The sequence below is a fragment of the Paracoccidioides brasiliensis genome, assembly GCF_000150735.1.
Source record: "Paracoccidioides brasiliensis Pb18 unplaced genomic scaffold supercont2.1, whole genome shotgun sequence".
In the NCBI taxonomy this organism is placed as follows: Eukaryota; Fungi; Ascomycota; class Eurotiomycetes; order Onygenales; family Ajellomycetaceae; genus Paracoccidioides; species Paracoccidioides brasiliensis.
Window position 1 is genome coordinate 3,345,413 of NW_011371358.1, and position 25,141 is coordinate 3,370,553.

Here is a 25,141-nt window from a genome sequence, read left to right on the forward strand (position 1 = left end):
GGGAAATAGTATATGTCAATTTAGGCAGAACTTTCAAAGCCCGTGGTTGGGGTTTATCCAGCTTTTGCTATGCCCGCTGAGGGTTGACATTTAACTAGTTTAAATAAGCGGACAGGCGAGCGGTAACTAACCAACTTACAGTTAACGATGGAATCTGCGCGTTTATTTAGGGCCCCCCCGCCCTTTGTTCATTCAAACCACCACTTCATCCACTATCTATCGCCTTTACGCTGAGTGATTACGGCAAAAGTTTAAGATTATTTTTGGGCATTGCCAAAAAGATTTCCATGAGGGTTGTTTGAATATTCCCCAATTCACCCCATCTTACTTATGGATGATACGAATCAACGGATTTCAATCAAAGGATCAAGGCTGATAATTGTGTTTCGTGCCTGTTGGATGACGATATCCGGTGGAATCTATAGATGTGCAACGAACGCAAGACAATGCAATTCCCCAGGGGAACGGAGTCTGCATCAGGCATAGAGCCGGCTGCAAATCCACTACTTGTAGGACTGATGAAGGGGTCTGGGAGTTCAAGGCAAAGGAGAGTTCTGTCATTTTTCCAATCCAAGATCTTTTGTCACTTCTTGGGATATCAAACATGCGGCACTCGCCACTTACGCCACCCAACGCACGATTACAAATTCGGATTTCTCAACATATTATTGGTTGATTATATTTAAGAATAATATAAAACTTTCCTTTTTATTTTGATATATTAACTATATAATTTCTTTATTTATAAAGTCTTTAATAATACTTTAATATATAAAGTAAAATATTTTAATATTTAAAAGAAGAATTAAAGTCAAATTACCTTTATGAAAATAATGGATATTTGATAGATTCTAATATAAATATTTTGAATAATTTTCTATAACATCAGCGGTTAAAATCCAAGTGCAGTTGAGTGGTAAATTGTTTTGTCAGTCACGGTACGGTCGTATATTTTATTGTCATAGTTTTTGACGGAAGACGCCGCCAGCAAAGAGGATAGATATGGAGTCAGCCTTCAAGAAGTTATGGCTCCGAGTTCCAAGCTTCGGCCCCCTTGTCAGATCGACTGAGGATACAAACTGGAATGGGGGTTGCTCGGATTGGTAACTAACCGAGGCGAGGCGAAAACAGCGAGATGGAAACGTATCCGTTGTGGTATCTTCTTGGTTTTGTTTAGAGTGTTGTCTGCCTGCTCACAGCCAGCCTATGGCATGCGCAAAAACCCAATCGTGTCCGGAAAGTTTAACCTTTTCCCCCCCTTGTCTGATCTCGGAAACGATTCTGAAAAAGCTGAATCATTCTATGCAATTCCCAGGTCCTTATTCATCAAGATCTGGAATTTGGCCGTCGCATGAGATAACTACGATATATCACGCATTGATATCATGGGATATCTGCCTTCAGCCACGCCGGTAGTTACCTGCTGTTTATCATAGGAACAAAAGCAGCTTCGTCGCTGGCCGAAGATGGCGGAGTTCAACAATCGGTGTCTCGCTTCTCTTCCCCCTCATTGTCTCGAGTCCAAACCCGTCGCCCAGCGCAATAACTATCTCTCGCGAAATATCATGGGCTGGCTATTCTTGAGAGTTTCCTTTCTACTTCTTTCTTCTTCGCACTACGTCTTGTCCGTAGAACCAGCACATACTTCTTAGGCTGTTCAATATCAATTTGTTATTCGCTTGATCACACCTACGTAAAATTCCTTACAGACACTTAGAGAATGAATGGCGGGCGAGAGAGAATGGTTATGGAGAGCGAAATGGGCGATTCATATGACACTTCATATTTTGCCAAGATCTACACGCTAAGCCAAAAGGATGACATTAGGATAGGTAGATTGCCAAAAAGAGGCGTAGAAGGTACTAGATTCTTGCTCTTCCCGCCTGTTATATATATAGCCTTCTAGGCATACTAATAATAATGCTATTGGCATTGTCAGGCCTTTTCTTGGCTTATCTGCAAACTGCGCTTGAAATCAGGCAACACCCACTTGTACCATCCACTCTGACTTGAGGACCTCTTCGGCTGTTGGTCGCTCTTCTGGCCGGAATGCTAGCATTTGACGCATCAATTCTAGGAGAGCGACCGTTTCCTCCCCGTCAAACTCACCTACTCCACGCTTCCGCCGATACTTCTGCACTTCTTCCTCAAATGCTTCATCAATTGGAGGCCACACATCCCGGCATTCTTTCGGACGTCCATTCTGGTTGAAGAATTGACTCCGTTCGTCCCATCGCTCCCACCAGCTTAATTAAGGGCATTGGTCCCAGCACATCAATTTGCTGAGAGATTATGTCATCCGCAGTCGCGAATTCGCTACTGAAAATAGCCTTCATACCAAGAATCTCCCAGATTGTTGTGGCCAGGCTCCAAATGTCTGCTGAAAATGAGAGCGGGGCCTGCGGATCGAATCGGGCTTCGGGGGGCCGCATAGCTAACGGCGTGTGACAGTCTTCCCCGCGACGAACCTCCAAGGCTGGGGGCAAATGCCTCGCCAAAGTCACTAAGAAGCACCTGCGCGCGTCAGACAGTGAGAATTCTTCTGCATTTTTCCCAAGGCGGAGTGGGATCACTGCCTTTGCGGGGACACTGGGTGGAAGTGATTTGCCGTTGCGCTGCGTACTGGGGACTGTCTCAGGCTTGCCATATTCCTCATATAATTGCTTGATCGAGAGCTGATCGAAACTTGATGGGAGTTTAACTAAGATGTTGCGAAGATGGATATCTAAATAAAGATGAGTAAGTATTAGCTGAGGAGGATTCAGACACAAATAATTGTGATTATGACAATGACACACCTCCATGGGCATAGCCTCGTGAATGCATATATGCAATAGCTAGTGTGAGGCCACCCGACAGCGCCCCGCGCAACTTCAAGAGGAAATAGGGCGGCTAAAAGAGACCTCCCTGAGATTGCATCGTGCGGGAGTAACTGTGTAGCATGGATGAGTTCCATTGGGGCCGTGTAGCTTGAATTCATCCAGGATGAAAGGAATTGAATTGCGCCCTGGATGTAGGGACGAAGACAACGGCAGTGGCGCGGAAAGAGCTCGCAGAATCTTAGTCTCATGCGGAAGCGAGTTTGCTATGCCGAACTTTGACAGCAACGTAGTGCTTCAGATGAGAGTGTCTTGGGCTAGCCAAACAGTTGAATAGTCTCCAAAACCCCAGCTTGTCCACGATGCGGTATCGCTCGTGTAGTGTATCCCCAATCATGATAGGATGATAAACCCCCAGGCTTGTACCTTTCAAGTGACTCTGCGCCGTCGATCCAGTTGTACGCGAAGCAGCGATGCTTCCTTCCATCTTCTTCCCCGCGCGACATTGTCGTTGATGAATAAGAAGATGAGAAGCTCAACCCAACCCTTCCGAGAACGGCAAATGGATGGTGGGCGTGACAATGGAGTCGAGAGTTGAAGGGACTTCGATGGCAAGAAAACAAGAATAAAAGAAGTGGCTCTTTTTGAGTAGCATGCCATGATAAGTAGAAGTGGTTTGATGGGTTGGATTGAAGAACATGGAAAAAGAAAACCTATGCGCCCGCCTGATCCATTCATTTTGTTGAACCGTCAGTTACTGCTCAATGAACGCTCCACCACAATCAATGATTAGGCAATCGACAAGCTACCACCGTCGAAGGCAAACATGTCAAAGATCCCAAAGGCTGGCATCATGGGGGGTACACGAATGACACAGAGGACTTCATCCTAAATGAGGCAACACATACTCCCCAGGGGAAGGAAGACAAAACTCCACGGGGTGGAAGGGGATCTGGAAAGGTTCTTTGGCCAGCTGAAGAGGACCTGCTTAGACGAATATACGAATATGTGGACAGTCCCGTCGGATACTCGCACATACCACAGAAATTAAGAGCCGGGAAGGATGCAAGGAGCATTGGAGGGAGATTGATACATATATTTCATTTTGGCACCAACTTGGGCACTGTTTAACGTATTGGTCCATAATCCTAACATTATCCTTTTATTTGCTGCATGCTGGTCCCAAATATTATTCTACAGGGATGTCTAGATATACCTTTTTGCCTTCACTTGCGTCGAAAAGCCAGTCTCTGCAAGGCGGCCGAAGAACACAGAACGTCCTCGCCTGGAAAGCATGGACAGTTATCATCTGGTTCGGGCGAGTAAATGTTTTTGATTTCAAAACCCAGTGTTGTGTGCCAGGAGGAACGGTTCAGAGCTTCACAGAATATATAAATGGAAGTGAATTTTTAACTTTCCCGTAAGGTTGACACTTCACTTTGCCTAGAGGTTCCGCTCTACTCCCCTACCTCTAGTTGATCGATAGAAAGTTGAGGTGTTGGATGTTTCCCCACCAATGAGGCCCGGATTAAAGATAGTCCATCTTTAAATCGCGAAGCATTCCTCCTGTACATTATGTAGTTCAAGGTATTGCATTCGACGCATTCATTCTACTTAGTTTACTGCAAAGCATGCATTAGCGAACGGGACTGCCCGGCAAGCATGGCCACTGAGTATCGTAAGAGAATTTCATTTGCCTGATCAAGGCGGAAGGCGCCAGTTACGTCACATATAGATGGAGTGAAGCCGGTTCTTTGGGGAGGGCAATCTATAGGACCATACACAAAAGGCTCCAAGCTAGGCAGCAAAGCTAGGATTACAACCTGAGAAAAGAAAACCGCAAAATGGGTATTGAACAAATAACATAAGAATCCACACTTCAATCAGCGCTGATACCATCAATCGCCATGTCAAAAGCCTTGATGATTGGCCCATAGACAATCTCTGGGTCCTTAGGTGTCCCAGTGAAAATTGCATCGTCACGTATTGGAAACAAGATGCTACGCAGCTTGTTGCAAAGGGATTTGACGCAATTGAACTCAGGCGGAAACTCCTTTGCAAGAATGCGCTCAAAGCCATTGGCATCGACATTCCCTCGTTTAGCATTGGCGATCTCTTCGTAGTTTCCGGTGTACTGTACCACTTCGTGAGCAGACTCGGTGTAGGTTGGCCCTTCGGATTGCCGACAGACACCCAGCCGCGACGAGAGCACTGCCAGAGAAGAACATAAAAGAACGACTCGAGATCATGCCGATAAGTATGGTCAACGTTGAGCAGGACCTCAATAGCCATAAACTCCATGGCACCGGTCACGACAGCGTGCGCCACTGCGCCCGCTGCCGAGCTCCATAGCGAGATCCATATCAATCAGCATCCCAACGAAGCCAGGTTTTTTTTTTTTTTTTTTTTTTTTTTTTTTTTTTTTGCATCGGTTATGATGATGTTTATTTTCAGAGATATCTCGATGAAGGAATGTTTCCTTTGAAATAAAGAGATCTGTGCGCCTTGACAGCATCACGAAGAGCTTCCAACAACTCCAACTGGGACTTGTATTCGTGGATGGGACGGCCTGCGGGAAAGATGACGACAAGACAGCGAAGAACGCAGTTGTCATATGGGCTGTTGCTGGGGAGACGTTGGGGCGTGTTTATGAAATAAAAGCGGCGTAGGTTTCGCGTCACGTGTCCAGGTATGGGCTTAAAACAGCGTCGAAAATGGGATGCTCTGAGTGGCCGCCACCCCCCCCCCCAATCTTACAGACTATAGAGGTAAATGCAGCATGCAGGATATTTGGGACCCAACCGTTTGTTTAGACCTTTTCGTATCAAGGAATGAGCAGTGTGTGAGCTCTGACTGCTCGATTTTGTCTTTTGTAGGGTTCAACTAGGATATATGATTGTTATGTTGAGTTACTGTTGCGCACTGTGATAGTAAATAAAATGGGTTGGATTTTCTACATTCGCCAGCAATCGTGTAAAGTAGTTATCGTATTTGCAAAAATAACAACGCCTAGAATGTTGTGATTCTACGGAGGAGGGATTTCTACTTGAGATAGCTGTACCACGCATGATTCCATTCAGTCTTTCTGGGCTTCTTTGCGCGCCTATGTAAGTTAAGGCTGACACCCGCTAGAATCAATCCATCAGATGGGGGGGGGGGGGGGGATCTTTACGGCAAACTGCCATTCTCCAACCCACCAATCCATTACCCACAATCACCGAAGAATAGCAATGTAGTTAAGATAGATAGATAGATACCTATGAGACATTGTGGCCTTCTTGAACGTCATACCTCAACGGGCCCTTCCGTTGTTCTGTGATTTAACCAACGGCGCTGTGAGAACTTGGCAGCTTCCCCAGTCTCGTATAACTATTTACGAACACCAAATACGATGGAAGTTTATTGCTTTGACTCGGCGGAGACAGATGATATGAAAAATTTCCTTTCTTCAACAAAGAACTCGGGAATCCGTTGTCCCAATAATGCTGCTGGTCACAGATTCACATTGACAGATGCATTGATCCTATTCCAACCAGCTACACTGTTTATGTAGGTTTCGCCTTTCTGCTCTCGCGCATTGGGGGCCATCAAGAACGTCAGGCAAGGCAAGTCTGCGCTGCATGTGCAATCAATAGACTGCTAGCAATTCGTGGCTGAGTCTAGCGTTAGTTGGGATGGAAGCTCACTTCAGCCGCCTCAAGTTGGTCAGCTCGTTACCACAAGAACGAGCAGTTGCAGAACTAATCCGTCAGTCAGCCTGGAATTTGTGGAGAACACATTAGAAAAGCCCCCGCCCATGCTTTGCTAAACCTGGTTTGGGGGGGTTGGAGAACCCCGCAAACGGGGAAGTGTTTGATCATCATGTAATAAGTAAAGGCAGATGCGGCTGCTCTGCTCCTTTAGCTTGCGTAGTTATATTGACGACTCTCTGACTCAATCATAAAGACTTTTATGCAAAAGACTGTCTATTCTCTCCCATTTTGAGTGCTTGTGTCCGGTCTCCCGCAGCTCTTCGAGCGGGCTGACTCCCGCCATACCGAGATAGTGGTTCTCCTTGTCCCCGATACTAAGAATAAACTACTCATGCAGATCTGAAGAAGCCCCCCCCCCCCCCGTTGTTATTTTCATAAGCCTCATCCCGTGAACCTTTTACTTTGCGCAACCCCCAAATCCTCCTAGGACCTCACATCATCCCTCATATAACTATTAAAACGAAGTAATTTACATTGCAACAATTGTTAACCGCCCCAGTTCCCGCCCATCAAGATCAATATGTCTGCTTCTACCAACTTGTTAGATACCCCCAGCACCTCAACTGCAACCAACGGCAAAGCACCGACTCAGAGCGGACCTCTGTCAACCGACGTAGGCTTCCGTCCATCGAACAATGGGATCGTGAAAGTGCAGCCAGCGCGTCTGGAGGATTTGCAGCCCAGCTATGCGCAGGTCCTCAGACATCCCGATGGCGATGCCACTGTCCACGGATGGTATGCGTCGATGAGTGAGTAATGCCAGCACACCGCTCCTAAAGTGAAGAAACAACAGCAGGGCTGAAACCAAACACCATTTTAGTCCACACTCTGGGTGAAACGATCGGTTTCCTTGGTGCCATCCCTTGTTGCTTCTGCTGTCCCAACCCTTTCAAACCCATCGAACAGGGTGAAGTTGGCTTGGTTACGCGATTTGGTCGCTTCGAACGTGCCGTTGACCCGGGTCTCGTCAAGGTCAATCCTCTCAGCGAACATTTGACAACGGTCGACGTGAAGATCCAAATCGTCGAGGTTCCCCGACAGGTCTGCATGACCAAGGATAATGTCACCTTGAACCTGACCTCCGTGATCTACTACCACATCACCTCCCCACATAAGGCTGCCTTTGGTATCACAAACATTCGCCAGGCGCTCGTTGAACGGACACAGACAACGCTTCGTCACGTTGTGGGAGCTCGTGTATTGCAGGATGTCATCGAGCGCCGCGAGGAGGTTGCTCAGTCGATTGGGGAGATCATCGAAGAAGTTGCTGCCGGCTGGGGTGTTCAGGTTGAATCTATGTTGATCAAGGATATCATCTTCAGCAACGAACTGCAGGAGTCCCTGTCAATGGCTGCGCAATCTAAGCGTATTGGAGAAAGTAAAGTGATCGCCGCCCGCGCAGAGGTGGAATCAGCCAAGGTTCGTAATAAACATAGCTATCCACAATACCCTCGTTTTGCCGAAATATATCCACTAACACTGTGACACACACTCTCCAGCTTATGAGAACCGCCGCCAACATCCTCTCCTCTGCCCCCGCCATGCAAATCAGATATCTTGAAACAATGCAGGCAATGGCCAAGACTGCCAACAGCAAAGTCATCTTCCTACCAGCTATCAACCAGACCGTCCAAGACCAACTCAGAGCCGCTGACGCGGTCGGCGAAGGCCCGAGCCAATATGGCCAGTCAATCGAAACAGACACTGACGGGTTTCAACAGGCAATGAAGGCCCACATTGTCGAGGATATCTAAACGTCTTTCACTGGTTTTGCTTTGCCCATGTCTATATTCCCCTCTTATATATTTTCCCCAGTAAATTTCCTCTAGGAAACCGTCTGATTTTCAGCTCTGGAATTGCAGCGATACCCTTTCCCATGTTTTAATTACTCTTTTGAAATGGCTTTTTTTGCTCTCACCGCTTCGTTTCTTCTCCCACACTAGCTATTTATTATATCTTTCGTTTCAAACGTGAATATGTGCTCATATGAGTCGTTCGTTAATTTTCTCTGTATTCCACTCCCCATTTTCTTTCCTCTTCCCCTTGGCAATCAATCGATCACCGCCCTACGCTTAAAGCGGGTATCGCAAGTTCAGCTCATACTAGACATATCAGCAGGATTTACTCAAACAATAACACTCTAGTGTTCAATCTACTCCGCATCACTTCAAATTAACTTCATGATAGCATGTGTTTATATTAAATATCTGTATTTGAATTAATCAACCCTCCTTTAACTCTTCATCCCCGGTATGACCACCACAACACCCGGAGGGTTGTCAGTGATGGGACGGAATACCGGGAGGTTATCTGAGATTCCTAGTAATGGTATTGTGTATTGTATTATTTAATGAGGGTGACCGGTCTAACTTGCTCCGTACTCATACATAGCAAACGGAAAGAGGGAATAGAAAGACAAAACCCTCGACTAACAAAGAAGCTCAACCGCCAAAAAGTTGAAAGTTCGCCTTACCACATCATCCAGAAAAAAAAAAAAAAAAGGAAACAAACAAATAAATAAAAATCTAAGACTTCCCCAGCTGGACACAAAAGAGAAAAAAGGAATCCTCAACCACGACAACCTCAAAACGTAAGGGTGTAAAAATCAGAAAATTAGCCAATCTGCTCCAACTCGGGAAACACCATTCGTAGAACATTTTGCGCTATTCAGTCGAACCTAGGTACGCACCACCTATTCTCCCATCGAAAACCGTTTTTCTACCGACCTGGCTTTGCAAGCATATACCTCACCGCCTCTGCAGCAACAGGCGTATCCCACGCACTATTCGTTCCACCCCGTCTAAACTCCGGTCCACTCCCATCCTCCCCGCCCCCACGGGTTGCTTCACCCAGAATAACCTCCAAATCACGCTTCTGACTACTAACCCAGCGCTTGATGAAGTTGGCCGGGTCCTCGCTGAGTGATTGGAAAAAGGCGTGTCTGGCTTTGGAATGCGTGATTGCCTGAATGATGAGGGCGAGCTGGTCGTCGAGATTGGCGACTTGGCGGAGCATGTTGGGGTATTCTGGTGTTGTGGTTATTGCAAGCATTTTGGCACGGAGGGGATCGTCCACTGCGACGCGGATGTCGTAGACGGTTGGTGTTGGGTTGCTGTGGAATTCGGGGTCGACGCGGATTGTGTAGGAGAGTTTGATGGGGTCTAGGGGGGAGGTGTGTGCGCTGACGCTGTCCGGGATGGCAGGGAAGAACATCTTCTCTCGGTTGAAGAGCTTGAGAGGTTGGTTAGTACGCATTTAGATAGTGAGAGGAAGGGTTTGAAAGTGAATAGCCAAGTAAAATGGGAATGAAAGGGTTGATATACAGCTTGCAATCGATCGTCACATCGTATTGCGCGTTTCTCATCATTTTCTTGAAGCCCCATAGCTTTTATATACTCCCATATGCCAACAACGATACCACCACGTGCTTCCTCATCAGTATCCAAGAGTGACGCTAGCTCCTTGCTCAATTTGTAGCGTTCGGGGTTCTCATCTCGTACGAGCTTGATCGTGGCATTCAGGTTAACTTCAGCAACGCGGGAAAATTCGAGAGAGTCAAAGTCCGCACTGAGTGGAAGTGATATGGAACTAGGCGGTATGGTAGGTTTGTTCCAATTGATAGTGGCCATATCTGCAACACAAGGAGATGACGGCTTGTCAAATTCTATCGTTATCGACTTGAAGAAATGCGACAGGCGTTTCCGTTGTGGGTGTGCATGGTTATTGGGCTTATTTTTCTGCTTCTCTGATAAGTTTTCCTCCATCACATCGGGGTCATTCTTGCCGTTTGTCTTAGTTTCTTCGTCCCCGCTGTCACTTTCATCTGATTCAGCAGCATCAAGTTCATCATCTAGCAGTTTTCCTTCAATTTTGACCTTGTACCGTCCAGCAGTGGGTGCACCACTACTAGTTTGCCCTGATTCTCGTTGCCACGGCTGGTTTTCCACAGTATTCGAAATCCAGATTCGCAAAGTTCGGAACCTTTTCACAGATCTAGTAACGGAATCCTGTATATCCAACCTCTTCCTCATCATAACCGCATCCAAACGTTTTTCGACATCTCTCATCATCTTGTATTGGGTGACGCCTTCGCCGATGACAGCCTCCTCGACGCCATCGGGAAGATTCTTGTCCGTTGGCCTCCTGCTCCGCCGCAAGGCGGTATCAATAGGGTTGGGGACATTTCGCTGGCTGAGGTGCGGGTTTGGAACAGGATGCTGTGCGAGGGGAACTGGCATCATCGGCCCTAAAGAATTTTTCGCGTTAATTTATAAAGTTATGGCCATGTGAAAAGGGGGTTTACGCGCTAGAAATAAAATAAAAAATACGACCGGCTCGGAGAAACGGATAGAACGGGGAAACACTGGGCATACCGTGGATGGGAACACCTCGACGTGGAGTAGTAGGAGAACGATGGTAAGTGGCCTGAGGAGGATAGCCACGGTAGTTGGGCTGCATGGCGGCGTTCATGATGGGACTTAGGCGGATACTCGGGGAAAGGGGCACCACCAGCGGAGCGAGGATGCCCCAGCAAGAAGAAAGGGTTAATTAACGGGAATTGTGGATGTGTTGCCAATAAACCGATTAATCTTCCCGATGCTGAGGACCAGGGACAGGAGGCGCGGTTCGAAGTTCGGACGACTGGTGCTGGCTACCGTTTCGGGGGTTGTTTGCGCTGTTTGCTAGATATCACGTGAATAGATTCTGCTAACTTTTGAGTAGCCGATCACTAAAAATATCTTTCAATGTCCTAATCAATCGACTTCAACGCGTGAGAATGCCACCAATTCATAGTGAAAATGCGAAGAAACTTTATAGAGATGGAGGAAAGTCTTCAACTCAACAATTCCAGCATTTAAAAATCAAGAAACAAGCTCAATTCAAGAAACTGCACCTCTATATAATGTTCCTTATACAGCTCTATATGATTGGTTGAATGAATGGATAGATCAGTCTATGCAAAGTCCACAAAATGATTAAAGCCGAAGAGAATCTGCTAGTTCAGTGAATTCTTGACCTGGTGAAATGAAAATTGCCATCTTAGCTAACATTTATTGAGCTAACTAGTTAAGTTAACTAGTTAGTTAATTATTTTTTTACCTGATAATATCTGTATTGAAAAAGATTTAATATCAAATTTAATAAATATTATATAAAATTTTAATATTGTTAATTTAATCATTATAATTAATCAAATTAAATATAAAAATAAAAATATTATTTAAATTTATTAAAAATATTTATAATTTTAATAAAATTTGATAAAACTAAAATAATATAATTAAAATAATATATATAAAATTAAAATTTATTTTATATATTATTTTTAAAAGTGATTATTAAAAAATAATTTAATAAATTTCATAAAGTTAAAAGTTTAATATTAATAAATTATAAATAAAATATTAATTATAGTGTCTGAAGTAACAGATCTGAAGCTCAAAATAGCATGTCACTAGATTTGACACTTAGTTCTTGCCAATATAAGAGGGGGTAGTGATGAAGATAATAAAAGTTTGTATAGTAAGAAGATAATTAGCTGTATTTTCAACAAATGCTAGCTGTGAGGAAAATCTTCATTTAACTTGATTCAGCACTCATTCAACTAGTCTATTCTCTTTAGTCTGGGTTAATTTGATTGAATTTGCACATAGATTCATGTGAGCAGTTCAGTTATTGAGTTAATAACTTAGAGTAGATAATGACACATCAAATACATATGTAGCTTAACAGATTGAGGAGATTTCTTGCTTTTTTAAAGCATTTGTCATGAGTTCAAGCCTTCCCTCTCCCTCAAGAGAATTTGAAATATTTTTATTGCAAATTAATAGCATAATTGTGCATTAAGATAAATAAGTAGTTTAATGAGAAGATATTTTTAAATTGATGATCTGCTTACTTGAGTGTTTCACTCACTTGAAAATTACATTAGTTTTATTATATATTATTTAAATTAAAATAAATTTTCTAATAATTAAATATTTAATTTCATAAATTTATTATTTTAAATTTATAAATAATTGTTCAATAATTTTTAAATTAATTATAAGTAGATAAAAAGTATAAATTTTAAAAATTTTAAAAATATTATTATTTTATTAACTTAGATCTTCCTTTATATTTAAAAGAATTACATATACTAACCGTTGTTGCGGTGTCGCTTTGGAGCCCTCGGCTGCGGCGGTATTGCGTACGGACCGCATACATACACCTATGCCGCCCAACCTCAGGGTTGGGGATTAAATATTTAAGAGGCCACCCCGACGTCAATCTCCTCCACCCGGTGCTCACCCGGATCACCCAGCTCGCCCACCACTCACCCTTGCAGTGTAGAGCGAGTCACGATGAGCCGGCTGAGCGACCAGCGGGCACTCAGATCCCGCATACGTGCATGGAGTCTCAACTTCGCAGCACCCGGCTTACTCAATTCTGCGCGAGTTAGCATGGAACCGCCGGCCACCATTTCCCCCCCTCCCCCCCCCTCCATAAAAAGGTGGCCTCCATCCCAGAGCGTTTATAATGGAATCTGCGCTTGCGTACCACTTGCTCTCTTTCTCTTGCTGCCTTGCTGCCTTGCTTATTGATCTCTCTTCTACACTTCCTCTCGGTTTCTGCTATACCGCTCGTTTCTGTCTGGAGCCGGCTGCTCTGTGCTCCCAACGAAAAAGGCCACATACGGATGGCCGTCACCAAATCACGAATAAAGGTGACGGCCGCCCGAACCTCTTCAGGCCGATGCCTGAAGCTGGCGACCACGGACACTAACTTCATCCAAAGGGCCAGGGACCATGAGTCCGCCGGCCGGACGAAAAGCACAGCGTGAATTAACACTAAGATAGGCTTGCAAACGGTGTGGAGGAAACTACTGATGTGGAGATGGCTTCTTGACTTCCCTCCTGGTGAAATTGGACAATCACTTGCTAACCTTGGACGGTCAGTTTCTGCACGGAGAAGTTTTAGACTATCCCTCATCAGTTCATGTGGTGATTCGCGATTCAGCGTTTCAAGAAACTTGGTGCAGTCTTTTCGCAACACCAAGTATGATGCAACGTCGAACAGGTGCTTTATTGCCAGAAACCGAGGAAGACTAGCAGCAAGCTGAAAAGGTTTATATCCAGGAAAGCCTCAATCAATGATTCTATTTAAATAAGGTTAGCGGTGTGTAATATTGACTTGAATATAGTGAGCCACACTCTGTGATGTTGTATTCCGAATCCACAATGACATTTTGAGGAGATAAATCGCCATGATCAATGAAGAAAGAAGCATTCTCCAGCTCTTAATAAATTACTTTTTAAACTAAGTTTCGTAAAAGAGAGCACTGCATGGTCTGAATTTTGGAAAGCTGGCCTCGACATGCGAATGATTTTCTGGTTAATCTTGTCTGTAAAATACTCGACTGTTAATCCGCCTATAGTTAACTAATGATTAGCTCCATCTTGTCGAGGTTTAATCAAATAGGACCAGCCAACCGTCTATTTGCGTGCGCTCAATGAGACATATTATGCTATATATATATATATACCTGTCAATTGAGTAAAAGATGTCTTTTCTTGGCCATACACACATTGATCTCTCCTTTATTAATATTGCATCACCGCCTGGTCCTAGCAACGCGATATTGTGTAAAGCCACATGTGCCACAAGCCTTTCCTGAGAAGGCGACGAAAGCTCTAGCAAATGGATAAATCAGCACAATCTCAGCACTTGAAGACATCCAACATACCGATTGCTTCAAAAGAATAGTTACTTAGTATTGAAGGTAGACTGAACACGGTTACATGTCATGAGCCCACAGACTTTGCAACAGCCAGATAGCCATAAATGGCCCTCCATTGCATAGCGAGCAACGCCAGGGTAGGATATTTCCGTTGCTTGCTTGAAATATTGCCCCATTGATGTGGGCAAGTAGGTTCCTAATTTCGAATGAACCCGAATTCGCGAGGAATATATATATCTGATATTTTCTAAAAAGTCTCCGAATTCAGCCCACGTCCTTTAACCAAAATACCCATGTGAGTGACACCATTCTGGATTTTGCTTACTGGGAATGAGGAGAATGCTTTGGCTTTAGTCTGATATGTTAGATGATATGCTTGGTACAGTACTGCTAATCTGTTCTTGCCAGTAAACCTAATGCGGGGGATGGAGATTTCTCTTTTTACCTTGAGAACCTTCACTAATTTTGGTATACAACACAACAATTCAAGATATGGTTAAATAACGTCGCTCCTGTACGTGAAGCTGAAGTGGATAGGAACAGCGCAGGTGGATCTCTGAAGGGTGGGGGGAACCACCGTGTGTAGTGAGATTATTGGCATTAAAAATACACGCACGCTTAGGGAGTTTTAGCTGGCCGGTATTTCTAAAAAAAGATGAAGAGCAAGGGCTTCTGGATGCTTAAAGAGATAAAAGAGTACGTCTGTCGCGATGGTTGGCATTTTTCAACTCTCAAGTTATTCAAGCCAGCCCCTTTTATGTCAGTCTAATGTTCCAAGCTTCATATTCCCTTCTTATCTTTCTTAGAAAAACATCCGCCAGTAATAAAATAATTGTGATATGTAAGTTCAAGTCCCATTCCCACTGCAAGGTCTGGTGATAGGGCAGGAACCCTACAGAGAAGGCAACAGGACAACACCTCACATCCACAAGCGGAGAATATAGCCATGCAGTAAGAAAGCATACTGCCAAACAATTGTCTTCACTCAACTTCCATAGCCTCAGCCCTAGCCCCCTTCCCACCCCTCTTCCCCTGCACAAACACAACAAACTCATCAATAGCCCTGGGCCACGCTCCATCCTCACTCCACCAACTAAGTGACTCATCCTCCATCGTCTTCCGCATAAATACCTCAACCTGCTCCCACAAGTCCTTATTAACAGGCCGCTTGAGCTGCCCATCGACGAATTCAATCCACCAATCCAACCAGGGGGTGGTGAGGGTGTTCCAGCTAACCCCACCGCTAGAGGAGGTGAAGTAGAGGCGCCATTGATCCGTGGCTATTTCCTGAGTGAGATTTCGTTGGCCTGGTAAACGACAGATGGCGAATGTATAGCGGTATACGCGGCGGAAGAGATCGGGTTCGTTGGGGAGGCTGACACGAAGCTTTGCGGCGTAGGAAGCTTGTTTTGCAATTGTGTCGCAGCTTAGTTGGGTTAGTATGTTTGCTGGGAATTGGGGGTAATTGGAGACGGGAATGGAGAAAAGAGGAGGTGTATTGATTTAGACAGATAAAACGCACTTGACATTTTTCCATCCTTCAACAAAACTTTCTCGTGTAAATTCTCCCATAGATGGAGAGCGTAGAAATTCTGCAATGGCAAGGCAAACAATTTCATCTAGATTTACTTTGATGTCGCCTAGGTATTTAATCACACCTTCAATGCCGATGGTATTCGGATTTTCACCTGATTTGTTTATTTATGCTATTAACTTTAATCTGTTTTATACACAAGCAAACACAATCGAAGCATTTAACAACGTACCACAATAGTTATCGAATAACTTGTTGAGAGCAGCAGCTGATTCATTAGAGCTGTTTTCTGCTACGCTCGCAAAATATCTGCGGACGGACAAAACTGTTAGTACGCAATGGGAACCTGGCTCTGCAATACGGTAAAAGTGAAAGAGAAACCGAAAAGGAGGAATATACTGCGAAAAAAGGAACGGAAATAAAGTCAATGGAAAAGTGGCAACAATCAAGTTATAATGGCTGTCACTGAACAGGACCAAAGACAAGAGATGTAGGTGAGCGAGATGGGGTGGTGCACAGCACCTTACCGATTCACCCAACGTTGCATAAACATCAATGGAAAAAATGGCTCCATAGCAGGCATATAGGTCTTCATTCTAACATTTTGCCTGCAAAATCAAATAAGAAGGTAACCAAGGGAGAACGCTGGGAGACAAGTTCAGAGTGCTGGGCTAACTTTTTTAGTGACTTAGCCTTTGGCCGCTTGGAGCGAGGAACCATGTTGGAGTCTTCTACAATCAAGAATGTCGTCTGTCAACACTGGACCACACTGATGTTGCTATTGGAAGCACTCTCAATGAGATATCTGAACACGAAGGGTCTTGAGAACTGAGATCTCAATTGTGCAGATGAGGAAATAAACAATTTCAACAGATTGCATGAAGAAGAGCAGGTTTTCAGCTCCTGGTCAGAACACAGTCTGGAGAGTCAGATTATTGTATTATCTGAGCAGAGATAGACTGTAATGATTGCCCCTGGTTGAAGTGGATGAGAGGGAACAACTGTCAATGAAAATTTAACAGAAGATCAGAATTGGATGGTCAATAAGAAAGGGAGTAGATGTACGATCCCGACTGACAAGACAACTGCAAAGACAACTGTGCAAGAGTCACGAAAACTGTGTCTTCTGAGCTGCGTATAGTGGTGTGTTTGTCTGTGGTGAGGGGGGAGGAGCAATGCCGTATAGCCCACTTGAACCAGCGCTGCGTTCGAGGGCAGAACGACCGTTCTTGGGAAGCGAGGGGAACCCAGGGGCAGACCCTATAGGTATCTTCCCAAGGAATAGGGGGCAGACACTCCTGATAGAAAGATGTAGAAAGATTCGGGCATGAGGAACTCAACAAACCTCCTCTATAGCCCCTACAGACTTTTGGGGGATAAAGCGCATCTAGCGACAGCCATAGCATATTCCATTGCCCGATCGAAGCATCGACACGCAAAAAATAAAAACAGTAACAATAAAACGCTGCTTAAATGAAATAAAGCCAGATAAAACCAGAGCTGAACAAAGGAGATCGCATAGCACCTACGCATCTACAGCTCGTTCCACATTCCACCCGTTAGCTTTGAGGAACTAAAACGAGAAGAAACCTAAGAGTCAGTACAGTATCTCCGCCCACAACAAAGGCAAATATCAACAAAAACAACGGGTATGCAATCACTTATATTGAACACACACACATATATATATATACCTGGGTAGATATATATAAATGAAGAAAAGTTACAATTCTCATACCTTGCCAGCAACACTCTCTTTTGCGTTTGTAAAACAGACAAACTCCGAAATCATATGTTTTTGACTGGATGAATACAGGGACGGCATCTTGAAAGGGTCTGACGTGTATCCTCTGCTAAGCGGGTATTGTAATAGACCTCACCTCTCCAGTAGGATACGTGAGGAGCATTAAATTGCGGCAGATATTGGATGGCGGGGTTGGGGTTAACCAGCGTTTCAGCCGTGCAGGAGAGAATGCTACTTAGTAGATGAAAGAGATATTGATGCTAAAAGGATAAATATTTTAGATGTGATAAATGTATATATGGAAAAGGAAATTTTGGAAAATAATAATAAATAATAATAATAGCAAGCAGTAGTAGTAATAGTAATAGTAATAATAATAGTAATAATAGTTGTTGTTGTTTGTTGTTGCTGAAGACAAGAATAAGTCAGCGATGCCTTGCTGCAGCTTATTACGTTGGTAAGAAGGTTATCCGATCATGGATAACGTTGTTGTGTGTGTTGGAATTAGCTGAAATCTACACTATATAAGGAGGCACGTGATTAGAGTAACTGCAGAATCCACTTCACTACAATCTTGCTAGATCAGTTCAAATCATTAAATCTACAATAAAACTTAATTACAACAATTATTTTTATAAAAAAATAAGCTTTTATATTAATATTTATAATAAAAATTTTTTATAAAAATAATTATTAAATAATAAATATAAATAAAATTAAATTTATAAAATTTAAAAAAAAATTAATAAAATAATTATAAATTTAATATTATAAAAATTAAATTTAAAGTTTATATTAAAAAAAAATTAATCTAAATTAAAAAATCTTTAAATAATATAATAAAATTTTTAAATATAAAAAACTTATTTTTTAAACTATGAAATAATTATATATAATTTATATAATTTTAATTTTTGATTTTATAATTAAAATTTAATAAAAATTAAAAAACTTTAAAATTTAAGCTTATTATATATTTATATTTATATTTTAAATACTATAGATTAAAAATTATATTAAAAATATATTGATTAATTAATTAATTTATTTATTATTTTTTAAATTATAAAGTTTTAATTAAATTAATATTTATATTAAATTGTATAATATAATTAAATAAATATTAAAATGTTTTAAATTTTAAAGTTTAATTTAAAAAATATTTATAAATTTTATATATTAAAAATTATATATTTATATTAATTTTATTAAAAACTTTTATTTTTATATTATATATTATATATTATTAATTTTAAATAAAAATTTTTATAAAAAATATATAATATAATTATATATAATATAAATTAAAAATTAATCTATTTTAATCTATAATTATTTTTTTATATTTATATATTTAATTTATTTTATATTTTAATTTTTAATTTAATATTTTAATTATAATTATTAAATTAAATAAATAAATTAAAGTTTTTATTTTGATTTTAAATTAAATTATAATATAATACTAAACTTTTTTAAAAAAAACTCTAAAAATTAAACAAATAAGTTATATATTTATATCTATATTTAAATTTATATATATATTTATATTTAAATAAACTTCTTAGTAGTTATAATTATATTAAATATTCAAAACTTTGATTAATTTTTAATTTTTTTAAATTATTTTTGTCTTTATTATAAAGAATTCTTTTATTACTTTTTATTAAAAGTTTATAATACTATTTAAAAGTTTTATAATTGAAATTAATAACTTTTAATTTTTTTATTTGAAATTTTTATTATTATATTTTAAATAAATTTCTAACAATTTATATTGCTAAGTTTAAATATATTTTCTATAAAATTAAAGTTTAAAATTGATCTTAAATTTCAATTCTATTAAAGTTTTAATATCTTAAATCTATAATTATTCAGCTTAAAAGTTAAATCTTTTTTAAATTTATAATAAATTTTTATATATTATTCAGCAGTTAATGTTTAATTTTTCTCATCTATTTCTATTATATACTTATTAGCAATTTGTTTATTCTGATTACTCTGCTTACTTTGATCACTTTATTTACTTTGATTACTTTATTTATCATAATTTTATAAATTTAAATCAAAATTAATTTAATATTTTTATTTTTATATAATAATTCTTTATCATATATATGAGAACATTTGATGTAGTTAAATTAAATATCAAAAGAGAGTATGAAAAGCATTATAACTAATATTATAAAAGAGTAAGAATATAGATACTGCAAAGTACTATAAAAGAAAGAAAATAGCAATGAATAAAAATATATATAAAGAATTGAATAGTAGCTAATTATTGAATCTGTTGAAGAATTTTAAAAATTCAAAGTATTTATAAATATAAATAAGTAGCAATAGATTTCATTTATAATCTTTCATAAAATAAGTGATGTAGTACTGATTCTATTCTTCAGTGAGTAGTAATAGATTTCATCTCTAATATTTCATGAAATGATGAATTGATATCATAGTGCTCTTTCATAAAATAAGAGATTAGTGATATAGTGCAAAGTGTTGATTTTAAAGTGCTGATTCCGAAGTGCTGATTCTAAAGTACTGATTCTAAAGTACTGATTCTTCTAAGATACTTTAGTAAGCAGTGTGAGAACAAGAAGCTAGTATAAGAGATCTTGACATCATAATATACTTCATCAATTTCATCTTTTCAACAAAAGAAAATATTATTATGAAAACTATTATGTATATTGTAAATTTTATAATTATTAAGTTAAAAATTGTCATTTTTATATGCATTCTTCTAAGCTCTATTGCTGTTATCAAACTGTTAAATAAGATTTTAATAGTAGTAAATTATGAAAAAAATTTATAAAAAACTGATAAAGAAGAGTTAAAGTGATTAGTCTACTGATAAAGTTGATGAATTTTTATATTACTCTTTTTTTGCTTTTAACAGAACTGCTTAAGAACAAGTATTTTTTAAACTTAGAGATAATGTTACAGCACAACTACTTGTAATATGAAATAAAATTAATCTGCTTTACTTTGAAAAATTGATTCACTTCAATTCTCAATCATCTCTTTATATTTGACTGCTTATTTATTTCATATTTTAATTCTCAGTTTAGTATTCTTATTGCAGCTGTTTAATTAGATACATGAATTAAAGCTTTTATCTTGACTCTAAATTGAGTCATAATAAAAAATAAAATTAATTAATAAAATATAATTTTAAATATATTAAAAATTAAATAATCTTTTAAATAAGTTTTTTATTCATTAAATATATTATAATTATTTCTATTATCTAATATATTTTCTTCAAATAAGTTCAAATTTACTATTTAATATTATTGAATAGGGGTTTTTTTTGTTTGCAGTTTACAGATATCAGAAAGAATTTTACTATCTTTTATTTAATTCTCAGATAGTCTATACTACGCGTGCTTATAATAAACGCCGAGTTAAGCGTCGCTTATTTAGCTTATCAAGAAAATATGAACTGAGAGGGCTGAGTGACAAAGGGAGATTGCATAACTAACTATTGTCAACTGTGCAAATAAATTCCTAGTAAGAATGCCCTAGTGAGTTTTCACAATGACCTTTCTCTCCAACCAGATCAAACCCCGTGTTTTATGCAGCGATAAATAAGCACGAGCCCAAACATGGATACTAGAGGTTCTCAGCATTCTGATTTTCTCTAATCTCAAAATTTGCCAGTGGCAAGGAATGCCGTGAACAGTTATTCACACGTAGCTGATGGTGGCAAAGCAGCAAGCATATTAAATATAACAAGAGCAAAGCAGAGACAGGAAGTCCCAGGAACAGCCACTTTGAAGCAACGACCTTTATTTAGCCCTGAAATACATATTGGAAACCCAAAAGAAGTTATGCAACAATAAACGCCAAACTTTCCCCCTGGATCCAGGAATCGAAAAACAAATGAAAAAAAAAATGAAATAAAACAAATGAATTACGTCGTGAAAAGGGTATCCTCCTGCATAATATGTTAGAAAAAGTTTCACCAAAAGGGCGATGGTGTTTCTTACCTCTCTCAGGTATTCTCCTATATCCGCCTGTCTGAAGGTCGTGATGCCTGTGGGGTCAAGCCGTCGTGCCTCTGCAGTGGATCGAGCAGTGACTCCGAACCCCTATTTATTCAAGCAACAAAATTAGCAATCATTACTATACGCCCTGGGGGAGAAACAGAAGGAAACCATTATGATATATGTCCAATATAGCAATAGATAACCTACCAAAGGCGTATCATCCATCGCAAGCACCACTATACCCGAATGCTCAGGACAGTCCTCACTCCATCTCCCAACATGTGCTTTCACAATATTTCCCCCATACAGGAAAGGCATCTCCCCATTCGGCTTGACCCACACCCTGTACCTCGCATGTGGCGCAATCACATCCAATGCTGTAATATGCAGTCTGAACTTGCCCGTCTTCGTAAACTTGCCTATACAGGTACCTAGCGACAGGAGTCTGTCACGGGGCACTGATGTTGCTAGGTTGGCTATTGAGAGGCGCACGTAGTATACTCGGGAACCATGGAGGCGAAATACATGGCGGTCATTCGCTGATGGTTCGCCGTCTCTCGTAGTTGAGGTTGAGTGGGGTGCGATTAGGTTGTTAAGGGAGCGACCTGTATAGTTTGCGAGCTTGGTGAAGAGGGTTTTCGTCTCTGTCTCTGTGAGGGCACGCATGGTGGAAGGGGGGGTATTCCCCAGGTACACGCTCTACTGAACAATTGAGGGCTAAGGAGGAGGAGGAGGAGAAGAAGAATAATGGGGATGGTCTTCGTTAATTTGCAGGTTGTCGTTGATTGATCCCGGAGCTTTCTCTGAAAGCTTTTCCGCAAATAAAATATTCCCCGCTAGTGCAAAGTCTTGGCATTACTGCAACCGCCAAAATTTAATTTAATTTTTCTCTACGGGACAACGTCAAGGTAAGAAGGGAAATCAAAACAAAACAAGACGAACAAAATAGCCCATGGCGCTTGGGCATGCGGTGAAAAGGAGGCGGCTTAGTCCGTCCAGAGATGCCGATTCGCAGGCTCCAACTTCTAATAATGCATCCTTCAAAAAGGATTTCTACAGTCGTGCGGCGGAATGGGACCTGGAACAAGAATACGAGCGTCGGCCGCGCAAGGGCAACAAATGTGATGTAGAGAAGAGTCGTCTTCCGATTAAAACTGCGGAAGGAAAGATAGAGCATATTATGGAACCTACGGATGATCAGTCTGACAATCCCTTCGATTCGGACGACGACGATGCGGAGGAGCAGGGGATTACGGCCGCGGTCAAGTTTGTTGAGAAGCCGAAACCTCACATCCCCGCGAAAATACAGATTCTAGAAGCAAAAGAAGAGTTGGCAAGGATTGCAGAACTTATTAATGAGGATCCGGAGGAGCATACGGGTTTATTTAAAAGACTAGGAGACATCGTATCAGAGACCTTACTTCCCGCAGTTAAGAAGCTGGCATTGGCCGCGCAAGCGGCTATCTATAGAGATGTTATTCCTGGCTATCGGATAAGGCCATTGGGGGAAGAAAATACGACGACAAAAGTTTCGAAAGAGGTGCGGAAACTTCGTGATTTTGAGAAGTCTCTTCTCTCTGGATATCAGAATGCTGTCAAGCAATACGCTTCTTTTGCAAAACCGAGTGGGACTGCCAAGGATGCAGATGATGCGGAGGGTTTGAAAAAAGTTGCAATCAATTGTGCCTGTAGCTTACTTCTTGCAGTGCCGCATTTCAATTTCCGCGGCGAGCTGTTGAGGATTCTGATTTCGCAACTTGGTCGGTGCAAAGTTGACGAAAACTTTGTTAAATGTCGTGAGACGATTGAACAACTATTTTCCAACGATGAGGATGGTATCGTGTCTATGGAAGCTGTTGGGTTGCTGTCTAAAATGATGAAGGCAAGAAATTACCAGGTTCACGACAGCGTGTTGGATACTTTTCTGCATTTACGACTTCTCTCAGAATTCTCTTCAAAGGGCTCGAAAGATTCCATCGACAAACAGGGAGAAGAGGACACATTGAAGAGCAAGAAGATGAAGGCGAAAAAGGAATTCAGAACTAAAAAGGAGAGAAAACTTGCTAAGGAGCGAAAAGCAGTGGCCAAAGATATGAAGGAGGCAGATGCCCTGGTCAGCCATGAGACTCGGGATAAGATGCAAGCGGAAACGCTGAAACTGGTATTCGGCACATATTTCCGGATCCTCAAGCTTCGCAGCCCCAGCCTCATGGGTGCCGTCCTGGAAGGCCTAGCAAAATACGCCCACCTCATCAACCAGGATTTCTTCGGTGACCTCCTCGAAGCATTGAAAGAACTAATCTCACAAACCGATCCTTCCAACTCTTCCACAGAAACCCCAGACCCATCTACCTCCCCTAACGAACTCGACCTCGTCGGTAAAACGGCAACAAGGAATATGACCCGCGAAGCACTCCTGTGCTGCATAACCGCCTTCGCCCTCCTCGAGGGCCAAGACGCTAGCAAGGCCGCCTCAACACTCCACCTAGACCTCAGCTACTTTATGACCTACCTCTACCAATCCCTCTATCCGCTGTCCCTATACCCAGACATAGAATACCATCCAAATAAATCTCTCCACCTCCCCGACCCATCATCCGCCACCACAACCCCCGTTCCCGAGAGGCCCCAGACCAACAAAGTAAATTTCCAAACCCCTACTGTCCTCCTTCTCCGCTGCCTCCAATCCACTCTCACAGCCAAGGGCACCAACGTAGCACCTCCGCTTCGCCTAGGCGGCTTCACAAAGCGCCTCATGACCGCGTCTCTACAGCTGCCGGAGAAGTCATCGCTGGCTACGCTTTCTCTGCTGGCGCGTGTGGCCAAGCAGCATGGGCGGAAAATCGCGCCGTTGTGGAATACCGAGGAGCGGAGGGGGGATGGTGTGTTTGATCCACTTGCGTTGACGGTGGAGGGGAGTAATGTCTTTGCTGGGAATGTGTGGGAGGGGGAGTTGTTGAGGTTGCATTATTGTCCGCGGGTGAGGGAGGTGGCGAGGGAAGTTGAGAAGGCTGTTGCGGCGGTGAAGTAGGCTTGTTGGTGATGTGAGCATGTAGATTGAGGATGTGGTGAAGGTTCTCTATATTTAGGAATTTGGGCGTTTTTATGAATGGAATTGTGAGTCATAAATAAACTATGTTTTGCTTCTCGAGTGGATATCAGGGATGAGAATTCCAACGGAGATCTCTTGGCCCTTAAATCAACTTTTCAACTCCCTATTTATTGGGTTTCTATTTAGGTGATACAATTTGCATTGGGTAGTTAACTAACTAGAAAGAAAAGCACGAAACTTGTACAGAATCCAACATGCAGCCAAACTTGAGAAACTTCACAGTAAAGAAAATGAATTGAAATGAAATGAAAAGCGAAAACAAATCATATCAAGACAAACCCTTACATTGACATCCATCGACGCTGCCAACGAACTCCCTGTTAAACCTGGAATTACTCCGTACAAGAACCGCAAATTTCAAGATACACCCAGAAACAACCCAACTCAAGGTCACACAAAAGTTGATAGTGGTAAAATGAAAGCAAAAGAGAACCAAATGACCAGCAAGCAGGCAAAAGAGAAAGGCAA

General features: G+C 41.3%; 8 protein-coding genes across 8 annotated transcripts; 2 read left to right on the forward strand and 6 right to left on the reverse strand.

Moving 5' to 3' along the window:
* Window positions 1-1,975: 1,975 nt before the first annotated feature.
* Window positions 1,976-2,826, reverse strand: PADG_11189 (uncharacterized protein; the record flags this gene model as incomplete). The annotated part of the gene is made up of 3 exons (XM_010758482.1): window positions 1,976-2,203; window positions 2,244-2,725; window positions 2,799-2,826. The coding sequence occupies 3 exons, from the start codon at window positions 2,824-2,826 to the stop codon at window positions 1,976-1,978; spliced, it is 738 nt and encodes a 245-aa protein (XP_010756784.1).
* Window positions 2,827-3,136: 310 nt separating this feature from the next.
* On the reverse strand, window positions 3,137-3,325 carry PADG_11190 (uncharacterized protein; the record flags this gene model as incomplete). Its single annotated transcript, XM_010758483.1, has 1 exon — window positions 3,137-3,325. One exon carries the CDS (start codon window positions 3,323-3,325, stop codon window positions 3,137-3,139), a length of 189 nt encoding a protein of 62 aa, XP_010756785.1.
* Window positions 3,326-4,698: 1,373 nt separating this feature from the next.
* Window positions 4,699-5,120, reverse strand: PADG_11191 (uncharacterized protein; the record flags this gene model as incomplete). The annotated part of the gene is made up of 2 exons (XM_010758484.1): window positions 4,699-4,953; window positions 5,007-5,120. The coding sequence occupies 2 exons, from the start codon at window positions 5,118-5,120 to the stop codon at window positions 4,699-4,701; spliced, it is 369 nt and encodes a 122-aa protein (XP_010756786.1).
* A 1,971-nt stretch (window positions 5,121-7,091) lies between these two features.
* PADG_01002 (uncharacterized protein) lies at window positions 7,092-8,325 on the forward strand (the record flags this gene model as incomplete). Its single annotated transcript, XM_010757780.1, has 3 exons — window positions 7,092-7,320; window positions 7,392-7,990; window positions 8,071-8,325. The coding sequence occupies 3 exons, from the start codon at window positions 7,092-7,094 to the stop codon at window positions 8,323-8,325; spliced, it is 1,083 nt and encodes a 360-aa protein (XP_010756082.1).
* A 964-nt stretch (window positions 8,326-9,289) lies between these two features.
* PADG_01003 (uncharacterized protein) lies at window positions 9,290-11,041 on the reverse strand (the record flags this gene model as incomplete). The annotated part of the gene is made up of 3 exons (XM_010758267.1): window positions 9,290-9,802; window positions 9,895-10,817; window positions 10,945-11,041. The coding sequence occupies 3 exons, from the start codon at window positions 11,039-11,041 to the stop codon at window positions 9,290-9,292; spliced, it is 1,533 nt and encodes a 510-aa protein (XP_010756569.1).
* Window positions 11,042-15,272: 4,231 nt separating this feature from the next.
* On the reverse strand, window positions 15,273-16,545 carry PADG_01005 (NEDD8 ligase DCN1; the record flags this gene model as incomplete). The annotated part of the gene is made up of 5 exons (XM_010757781.1): window positions 15,273-15,717; window positions 15,814-15,979; window positions 16,058-16,134; window positions 16,353-16,433; window positions 16,502-16,545. 5 exons carry the CDS (start codon window positions 16,543-16,545, stop codon window positions 15,273-15,275), a joined length of 813 nt encoding a protein of 270 aa, XP_010756083.1.
* Window positions 16,546-21,485: 4,940 nt separating this feature from the next.
* PADG_01006 (ribosome biosynthesis protein NIP7) lies at window positions 21,486-22,227 on the reverse strand (the record flags this gene model as incomplete). Its single annotated transcript, XM_010758268.1, has 3 exons — window positions 21,486-21,509; window positions 21,562-21,663; window positions 21,769-22,227. The coding sequence occupies 3 exons, from the start codon at window positions 22,225-22,227 to the stop codon at window positions 21,486-21,488; spliced, it is 585 nt and encodes a 194-aa protein (XP_010756570.1).
* Window positions 22,228-22,513: 286 nt separating this feature from the next.
* On the forward strand, window positions 22,514-24,592 carry PADG_01007 (uncharacterized protein; the record flags this gene model as incomplete). The annotated part of the gene is made up of 1 exon (XM_010758269.1): window positions 22,514-24,592. One exon carries the CDS (start codon window positions 22,514-22,516, stop codon window positions 24,590-24,592), a length of 2,079 nt encoding a protein of 692 aa, XP_010756571.1.
* Between the last annotated feature and the right edge of the window lie 549 nt (window positions 24,593-25,141).